The sequence below is a fragment of the Phascolarctos cinereus genome, unplaced genomic scaffold, assembly GCF_003287225.1.
Source record: "Phascolarctos cinereus isolate Bilbo 61053 unplaced genomic scaffold, phaCin_HiC Scaffold_1;HRSCAF=81, whole genome shotgun sequence".
Lineage (NCBI taxonomy): Eukaryota > Metazoa > Chordata > Mammalia > Diprotodontia > Phascolarctidae > Phascolarctos > Phascolarctos cinereus.
The window spans coordinates 127964071-127974573 of NW_027555514.1; the positions used below are offsets into that span (position 1 = coordinate 127964071).

General features: G+C 40.5%; 1 protein-coding gene across 1 annotated transcript in view; it reads right to left on the reverse strand.

The window, feature by feature from the left end:
* LOC110200653 (ankyrin repeat domain-containing protein 26-like) overlaps positions 1–10478 on the reverse strand; it is a 78139-nt gene extending 67661 nt beyond the window's left edge. The window contains 4 exon segments of the mRNA XM_078149945.1: positions 142–248; positions 1798–1971; positions 2132–2246; positions 10037–10478. Of these exon segments, the coding sequence (XP_078006071.1) occupies positions 142–248; positions 1798–1971; positions 2132–2246; positions 10037–10269 (629 nt within the window). The 5' untranslated portion in view covers positions 10270–10478.
* Between the last annotated feature and the right edge of the window lie 25 nt (positions 10479–10503).

The following is a 10503-nucleotide window of genomic DNA, read 5'->3' on the forward strand; positions in this document are numbered from 1 at the left end:
TGATTTTGGGGACATTTTTCACCCTTTCACAATGATAGTCAATTTCAATTATTGTTGTTCACTAAGTATTCCATGATTTAAGTTGTTCTTATTCCTCTAGAAACTTTTCCCTTTTTTAATTTCAAGCTTTAATTACTGTACCTTTTAAACCTATCCGAGGCATTCACATTTGCTCCATTCTTTAAGAAAAAATCTACCATATCTTGGTTATTTTCTGTAACTGCAAGCAAAAGTGGTGTATAGCCTTCCTGCAAAATCATATTAAAATATTGTTACAGTATGCAAGAATTCTATAAATACTTCAGTTCACCTTAAGGCACCTGTGAACTTGCTAATGACATGTTAAGGAAGTATAGTACAATGGAATTTTGGGGAAGACAAAGGCATAAATCCTGCTTCTGTTAGTTAATTCCTGCATAATCATAAGCAAATTACTTCACTTCTCTGGGCCTGAGTTTCTTCATATATAAAATAACAGAATGAAACTGAATAGCCTCTGGGATTCCTTCCAGCTATTAATTTGTGATTAGGACATCAGAAACTCAGGATTTGTAAGACTTTAATATTATTTCAGGAGTGTCTTCCTTTCTTACCATCTTCATGTCATGATCAATTATTGTCTTCATGCAGCCAACCTTATTTCCCCAGTACTCTGCCAAGCTAAAGATATACTCTAGTCAGTTTTAAAGTTGCCTGGTTCTTAAAAAAAAAAAGTTGTCTAGTTCTCTTTACACTTTCCCCTCGAGTGTGTATAACCAACCTCAAAAGTGAAGAAAATCTTGACTCAAGGTGGTTAAACCTAGAAGTAAGTCATTCTCCTAGCATTTTCCCTCTCTTCCCAGCCCTACTAATGTGTACTTTATGTTTTTTGTCTTTCAAGTGGCAGTGACTAAGAATTAAACCATTTCTTAAAAATCAGGATTTATTCAGTAGCTTTAGAAAGGAAATAGTATAGTCTTTAGGAAATAGAAAAAAAATATGCTTAATAATTTGTTCTTGTGAAAATTCTGTGTCTGGTTTTATATCTAGTAAGAACAAATTTTTAAAAGATTTTTTTAAAAAAATTTGTCATTTCTACATGACAAATTAACATTGTGTTATCACATGTAAAGGTCTATATGTACAAAAGTACTGTAGGCAAACATTGGGTGGAACCATTGCATTCTGGGAAGCAGACTAACATATCATACAAAGAAAATTGTAGCGAGACAACTGCCATGGAATGGAGAGAGAGCTAGCCTCAAAGTCAGTAAGACTTAGATTCAAAGCCTGCCGCTGACCCACATATGCTGGGAGGGTGACCCTGGGAAGTCACTTAACATTTTGGTACAACATGACATTCCCTAAGACAGGGTCTCTTATCTTATTTTGTGTCATAGACCCCTTTCCAGAAAAAGTTTTTAAATGCCTGAAATATAGAGAATGTAAAAGATACCAATTACATTGAAATAACTATCAAGTTATTATTGTTATTTTAAAAGTTAATGTATCCTGTATTAACAATCCCTAGTCTAAGATTAAAAATTGTAGAGCAGGCCGTGGTCTAATTCAGTAAAGGAAAGTTCCGCATTAGGAAGTTCAATGTGAGTGAAATCTCCTCTCTTATTCCTTGGATCTGCCCCCCCCATTAGAAGATGCCAAAGGTCAATGAACTTTGACTACAGAATTATTTTGAGTTATTTTCATTAAAGAAATGCTTCCATGAACATATGAATTATAAAATATGTGATTTGGACACTACCTGATTACACATTGTATCTCATAAAATACTTTAATATACAAGAAATGGCCTTCTACCTTGTTTTTTGCTTCCATATCTGCTTTATGTCTCAGCAGCTTTGCTGCTATGGCTGTGTTCTGTCCAGAGGCAGCGTAGTGAAGTGCAGCGTTGTTGCTGGCATCCACAAGATTAGGATCTGCACCATGTTCAAGCAGGATAGTTGCACACTCCTCCTGCTGACACTCTACTGCCTGTCAATATAATATAGAGAAAGAGACAATAAATACTCTAAGATAAAATTTAGTATGCTGAAACATCATTAGTGACATTTAAATAAGTTAGTAAAGCGTATATACTTAATCAAAGAGTCGAAACACATTACATTGACCAGCATGGTTAACTAATACATACCTTAATTAAAGGTGTTTGGCTGTCATTGTCTCGCAGGTTTAGTTTGCATTTTCTCTCTACTAACAGAGAAACAACATCTGGATATCCATTAGCACAGGCCAGGTGTAGAGGCGTCCTGTGGAAATGAGAGATCTATGTGATTGCTTGATAATGTACCACAACAATCAAAATTGTACAATTATTAGTTAGTATAATTTCTAACATAAAATGAATTATTATTCTTGTGCCTGAACTCTAAATCAGTGCCAAAATAAATATAAGTGGCCACTATTGTCATCCGAGGAAATATAAAATATACTTTAGCTCTTATTGCTGGATATAATGGACAAAATTGTCAGGGGGAAAATTACAGCAGTTTGATTAAGATTTCACCACAGATTGACATGGAAACTCTGCTCAGTTTCTGATCTGGGCTGGTTCACTCTCCCTTGGCGACTTGATGACCCCTTGTATTTTGGAAATCACCATACTGATGCCAGACTTAGTGCAGACTAGAACTCGACTGGCATAGCCCACCAGCGCAGAACTCATGAGTTCAAGAGATGTGCCAGCCTCAGGCTCACTGGTAGCTGGCATTACAGGTGTGCATCACCCTGCTTGGCTGTTAGACCTAATAACAACTTCTTTCCACTAATATCCATAATTATAAAACATTTAGTAAAGCAGCTGCCTCAGAAAAAACATTTGCATATTTGCATATTGTGTATTTGTATAAGCACATGTGCACATGAGTGTGCATTCTCCACCTAAATTTTACTGCAATGTAGCATTGGACAGTTGAAGTGGATCTGTGCTGGTAGAGGCTATCCCAGCTGGGTGCAAGCTTTGGTAGTTCTACCATGTTGGCAAGATTTGAAGAAAGAGCCTGGTACTTTTGCTGTCCACAGACCAACCTAACTAAGCTCCTAAAGATATCATCAGATTGGTCAAAGGAGGAGGAATAGTTTATCAACAGCAAATCTCAAAGACTATCTTTGTTCTTTTCTTCTGTCATGTTTGACTCTTTGTGACCCTATATGGGTTTTTTTTGGTAGAGATACTAGAGTGCTTTGCCATTTCCTTCTCCAGCCCATTTTATTGATAAGGAAACTGAGACAAACAGGATTAAGTGACGTGCCCAGGGTCACAAAGCTAGTAAGAGTCTGAGGCCAGATTTGAATTCGCAAAGATAAGTCTTACTGACTCCAGGCCTGGCATTCAATCCATTGAACCACCTAGCTGTCCTGGCTAACCATCTACCAAGTTGTAAAGAGGTTATGATATGTATTTGTGGAGGGAATATCCATACCAACAAAATCATGTATTCCTGAAGCAATGAATGTGAATCTAAATATTCATATATATATACATTTTTCACTTTTTCTTATTCTTCAGGACTCCCCTTTTGCCTTTTCCCTCATGCCTTCTTCCAGAGTGCCTAAGGTAGGTGGAGGGGGAGAGATTTCTTCCATCCCCATCCTCCCAGCTGCCATGGTGATGTGCTTGGATGTAACCTAAGAAGGAAGGAAACTAGGATCTAACAAGTATCTACTGTGTCCCAGATACTGTGTAAGCACTTTACAAATATTATCTCATTTGATCCTTATAATAACCCTGGGAAGTAAGTGCTATTATTAGCCTCATTTCATGGTTGAGGAAACTGAGACAAACGGTGGTTAAGAAACTTGCTCAGGGCTCAGATTCTTAAAATCTAGCCACTATTCAGATTCTTATAATCTAGCCAATGAGCTCACTAATGTTCAGACTAATTAAGAGTCTGCACAATATGACAGATGTTCTAATAAACCTTGTCTTTGGCTGAAAGAAGGCTTGGGTTGAATTCTTTTGGGTAGAACCCACATGTTGTGATTTTGGGGTTCCAGCACCCCTAAACCTCAACATTTTGGTGACCTGTATGGGGAAACTGCCTAACCCCAAATTCTGCTCCAGCCAAGACTGGAAGGTCTGTAAACCTCTCTTTCTCCCTTTCTTTCTCTGCATTTGGGGTTGCTCTCCAAGCACCAAGGCTTGGAGGTGAATATCGGGCAGGTAGTTATGAAGTTGTCTTGCACTTGGCCTGACACTCTCAGATTCTCTGTCCACTGGTTTGGTTTCAGGCCATGCACCCGGTTACACCTTCTGCAGCATAGAGGACAAGAATGGATGCCCTCTTGGGAAGCATAGGCCCAATTCTGTCAATTCTCTTGGCCCTAAGGAATTGGGAAAACTGCAGTTGCTTTTTGGTTCCCTGAGGCTTACTTGCTCCCTTCCCTCTACATCCCTGAATCTTCCTGGAGGTTACAGGGAAAAGTAAGAACAGCTAAAAACACCTTTGCAGATTCTAGAGGTTTTGTGATCAATCACTAAGGAGTGTTTCAAAATTCTCTACAACATGGTCACTCCCTTCCCTTGAGTCAAGAGGGTATTTGTCAATCCCTCTCATAGAAGAGAGTTTCACCCTTTCCTCCTCACCTTCGATTTGGCCCTCCCCAACCTGGGAAAAGGAAGGAGGGGAGAGGGGCAGCAGCTACAGCATGGGCCCCACTGACAATGGCCTTGGTCTCTAGGGTAACCTTTACAGCATCACCCAGGTTCATCACATCCTGCTCAAGGTAAAGAAGCTGGCCTCTGAACTTGGGTAAGCACACTCTTTTAAAGTTGTAGTTTTAGGAGCAGCTAGGTGGTGCAGTGGATAGAGCACCGGCCCTGAAGTCAGGAGGACCTGAGTTCAAATTTGGCCTCAGACCAAACACTTGACACTTACTAGCTGTGTGACCCTGGGCAACTTACCCTCAATTGCCTAAAAAAAAAAAATTAACTGTTAATGATGAGATGTTGATTCTCTGTATAAAGTAATTTGGAAATGCATTTAACAAAACTGAAGTCATCTGACTGGTAATGGGTTTGTTTCAAATTTTTCTATCAGTTATGTCAAGCAACTTTTCATAATTTCCATAATTTGGTTGTTTATTTCATGGTTTGGCTATTGTTGGTTATTGTTTTAATGTGTAAACTTGCCACAAAGCTTGTTTGGGTTTTGTCTTGCTGAGAATTTGCAAGTATATAGAAATCTCTAACATTGGCTTTTTACACCAGGACAAATTTAAATTTGAGATGTAAAGCCTGGAAAACTTTTTCCAAAATTGTGACTAGTGAAACTTGCTGTTTGAGGTAAAAGCTCATAGGATATTATTTTGAGTCATGTGAGGGATCATAATCCATTGATAATCAATAATCCACCATCTGAGAGAAATGCCACAAGCTACACAGAGAATGTGATACCGGTGGGAAGTCAGCATTTGGAAAAGCTGAGAGGACAATTTTAGCCTCAGTCTAAGATGGGATCCTCCTGGCTCAGTTTTCCCCATTATGATCCTTTGAAAGGGAATGTTACCCACCTGGCTATTCCGGAATCTGGCTATGAGATGGATTTGATACTGCATAGTTGGAAAACTAAATTATCTGAATCCAAACAGAGCTAAGGATGTTTTTATCCTGTCATATCTGGCCCTGCAGTCTTTTCTGTCAGATTTGTGTCTTTCAGACTGCAGGCCATTCACCGACAGTTGGTAGCAAACATGGGTACCAGCCAATGTCCCCCCATCGTTCCCTGGATGCAGCTTGTGCTCGGTTCCAATCAATTTCCTCTTTGGGACCCCCTTGATGTAGGTACAGCTCTATGCCCCTTGCCAGTAGGAAGTAGTTTCAGAAGCCAAGACCTTCACCACTTACTCCAAAAGAATTTGGGTCCATTTGTTTGAGGGTGGAATGATGGGGTTGGGACCTGGACCCCAGAAAGGAAAAACCCAGGACTTTCCCACATGGCCAAATCTCTGGTGTTTGCCTGAGGCTATAATTCCATCAACTGACCTTTCATTGTGGCTATGCCCAATCTCCCAATTCTTTGTTACCCTTAACCTAGCATAGCCCTCCATTATCTTACCTCCCTATGGCCCCCAACCATTTCTCACCCTCAATCCTAGCTGGGCTCCATTCTCCCTTGGCCACATGATCCAGGTCCCTGGCATTCTATTACTTCACAGTGTTTGCAGACTAATTGGCCACTCTTACATCTCTCCCACATTCTTTCTGCATATAAATAAGGTCCATCTTGTCTCCATTAAGGTGCTCAGATTCTTAAAATCTAGCTACTGCTCAGATTCTTATAAACTAGCCAATAGCTCACTAATGTTCAGACTCAAGAGTCTGCCCAATATGATGACAGATGTTCTCATAAATCTCTTCTTAAGCTGAAAAAATAAAAGAAAGAGAGAAACTTGCTCAGGTCCACCGAACCAGAAAGTGTCTAAGGCTGAATTTGAATTCAGGTCTTCCTGACCTTCCAGGCAAAGCACTCTATCCACAGCTGATAATTATTTTTGACAAGACAATATTATCTTAAATTAGTAATTAAATAAAACAGAAAAACAACACTGAATAATATTTTTGCATCTCTTAATAATATTGGATGCTAATGCTTAAAGAAAAAAGTTTAATAAGCAAAGGGTGGAGATGAAATGAAGCCTTTGATTATGGAGATAGTGTAGGAAACTTTTAAAAAAATTGAGATTTGTTCAGTTTCCACTAATTTTCTTTTTCTTAATTTAGGTATATCCCATGCTTATCAGCTATGGTTAAGGTAGGATTTTTTACTCAGAACAGTGACAAAAAAATAAAAATGAAACAGGGTAAAATACTGAGGGTAGAGAGAGATATTCTGGGAAGGAATTGGCAGAGAGAGGGGAAAGAATTAAAAAATGTGTTTGTATACATTTGAGAAATTGCTTAAGCAAGAAACAGAGTTATGAGTAGTGAAAGTAATCAGAAAGGAAGAAAGCAAAGCAGCATCAAATGCTCATAACAGTGGAAAAGAAGGTGAAAGAGAAAGATGTTGGGTCAGCCATCATGCTGGCTGAGTGGAACTTGGCGGGTAGGACAACTTGGTTTCTGTGCATTTTAGGGGAGAACATAATGATAAAGATAGAAGGGAAAGGACAAGAGTCTGTGACAGTTTTCAATCTGAGTTCACACATAGCTGATGTTTGCAAATACAATGTTCATCATTCTGGGAGTGTCTCTTTCTATATTAAATAGTCAATCTTAAAACTAATGGATAAGTATCTAGTTGCCATACCATTCAGGATGAACTGGCAAGGGTTCTCTTCTTTGGTCACTACTGAACACATTCAAAAGTATCTCAACCTCAAAAAGGTTTAACTGTACAGTGACTGGTTCTAGGATTGTTTTCTTTTAGTTTTAGGTAACATTTGTATTTTAAACAAATGGTTGCCTACACTCATTTCCATTATCATTACTCTATTTAAATGATTTTAATAGTCATATCAACAAGATTATTAGTCTCCAATAAAATTTGGTTACATGCTAGGTCTTGCATTTTTGCTATGCAAATTAGGCTGAGGACTATCTATCTACCTCTGTGTGTGTGTGTGTGTGTGTGTGTGTGTGTTTGTGTGTGTGTATGTGAAAGGCAAAATCTATTAGTATGCAAATCATAGCATTTCCATGAGTAGAAGATCTAGTCAGTCAACTATGAAAGCTTTTGGCTTTGGCCACTTCATTGAGCCAATCTCTCAGCTGCCCTAACCTATGGGGCTGTTTTCACTTACACATTCCTACTTTCACTCTCTATGTGTACATGGACCTATGTGTACAAGGAACATGCTATGCCTGTATTTCTTGACTTTTAGGACAAGTAAAATATTAAGAAAAACTCAAAATATAGCCTATCATTTTAAGTTTTGAAAAATAATGAAGGGCTGATATTTGAAATGACATAAAAAATATGGGGCAAGTTTACAGCAGGACAGCATTTCATTGTTTCTAAGAACACACATAATTGTTTATTTTCACCAATTAATAAACTATACAAAATTCTGTTCAGACAAGTGAATAATGTACTTTGATCCATCAAATTTCCAGCAAGGATTCCACAGATTTTCAATATTTAACAGACAAAATAAAACATACCCGTCCTTTAAAAATACATTTGGAACTTAATTTCCCTATGCATAATTTCTGTGACTCATGTTTAAAGATACTATTGTATATATTGCTGAATAAATTCCAGAGAAGCAGCACGGTCTGGTGGATAGAAAGCTAGTCTTGAAGCTTGCAAGACCTACTAGGTGTTCAAATCCTACCTCTGACACACACTGGTTGTGTGACCTAGGGTAAGTCCCTTAACCTCTCATTGATCTAAGCAATTTTCTAAGATTCTAAGTTGCAGAGAAGATACTGACCTACAGGGGTAAAGAAAGTTCCCTACACATATCCAGTCCATATCCCATGAGAAACTCTAACGTACACATTTAATTTGATAGCAATATTAGGTATGCTGACAGAGTAATGTAGCTGATTCTATGAACTATACATGAAAAACCAATCTCCTTACACTTAGCACAGCAGTTCTTCCAAACTTTTTCATCTCTCCTCAAATCTCCCTTGGTTCACTATGCACCTTCTCAGGTAAAAAATTTGCCTCATATTTTACTGAAAAAAACTGAGGCCATTACCTGAGACCTCCCTATTACTCCCTCCTCATTTCACATCATCCAAATGCCTTGTGCCCCTATCTCTTCCTTCACCCATCTCATATGAAGACATTTGTGGCCCTTTTAACTTGCCAATGAAAATGCCCCTACATGTACAAATGAGGCCATTATATCTTATCTCCTCCAATCTGTGCTTCCTCTATCATTCTTATTCTCACTTATCTTCAGTCTTTCCCTGCCTACTGGCTACTCCCCTGCCTGCCTACAAACATGCTCATGTCTTCTCCCCCATTCCCAAAAAAGGCTTTACTTGATCAATCTGTCCCTATTATTATCTAACATCTCTCTTGCCTTTTGTGGCTAAATGTTATGAGACTGCGGTTGACAACAGGTGTCTCCACTTTCTCTCCTGTCATTTTCTTTTAATACTCTGCAGTGAGGATTCCAAACTCTCCAAAGACACTAATGCTCTCTTAAGTGCCAAATCCAATGGTCTTGTCTCAATTCTCATCCTTCTTGACCTCTCTGAAGCCTTTCAAGCTAGAATCCCCTTCTCTCTAGGTTTTGTAACACTACTTTTTCCTGGTTCTCTTCCTAAGTCTCTAATCCTCTCCTTTTCAGTCTCTCTTGTTGATTACCATACCCATTAGACTGACCTCCTAGAATGCAGGGACAATCCCTGCTCCCTATTTCTTTGTATCTGTTGTGGTTACCCTGGTGTCTGACACATAGAGTAGATGCTTAATAAAAGCAGAAATACATTTTCTGCCTTAACGCTTTTACTCTCCACATATCGAGGCCATATTTCAGCACATGGGGCAAATAGGACGCACGATGGATAAGAGTGCTAGGCCTTGGAGTCAGGAAAACGCATCTTCCTCAGTTCGCATATGGCCTCACATACCCATGTGACCCCGGACAAGTCACTTAACCCTCTTTGCCTCAGTTTCCTCGTCTGTAAAAGGAGCTGGAGAAGGAAACGGCAAGCCGTTCCATTATCTTTGCTAAGAAAACCCCCCAAATGCCTTCACGGAGAGTCGGACACAACTGAAACGACTCAAAACAACATTTCACTAGAAGAGAGTAGTATTTGCTCCCACGTCGCCATCGAGAAAGAATAAGTTGGTTGGACCCTGGCTCAAAGTACAATGAAGGAGTTTCCCGTTCATTAAAAGTGGACAGGCAGGAGGGTGAGGTGACCCCAGCTTTCGGGACTTGCTGTGCAATGTCCAGGAGGCAAAGCCTGGCCCTGACCCCGCCGGGGTCCTGTCCCAGGTGCTGAGGGGAACAGCTTCTCCCAGGGTTAGTGAAAACACGGACCCAGGAGGAGGGAGGGGTGGGGGAGTAGGGGGTCTCAGGCTGCTGGGGGGGCGGGGGGCCCTTCCCTTCTCTCCCCCCTCCCCGCCCCTCTTACCGGTTCACTTTATCCCGATCGTTCACGCCTGCCTTCCCCAGCAACAGCAGGTACTGCACCTTCGCCACGTCCCCGACGGAGGCAGCTTTGTGGATCTTCCCCAGGTCCTTGGCCCTGAGGAGGTATCCTGAATTAGGGCCGAAAACTCGGACCCCGCTGTCCCTCCGCGGGACGAAGGAGGCTCGAGAGGGAGACAGCTCTCTCTTGCTGCCAAAGCTGAAAAACTTCTTCATCCTGATGGTCGGCTTCAGAGAGGCTCGGGAGAACTCGCGAGGGGTTCTCCCTTGGCCTCTCAGCCTTCTCCGAGCCCTCGCCTCCGCTCCAGAAAAGTGTAGGGGCCGGAGAATGGAGGTTCAGAGACTCCAGAGCGCCCAACAGTTACAGAAGATTCAACCCTGGAGACGGTTGTAGCCTTGGCAACGGGGCGAGATGGACTGAACTGCGCATGCGTTGATCAGGTCCCGTGC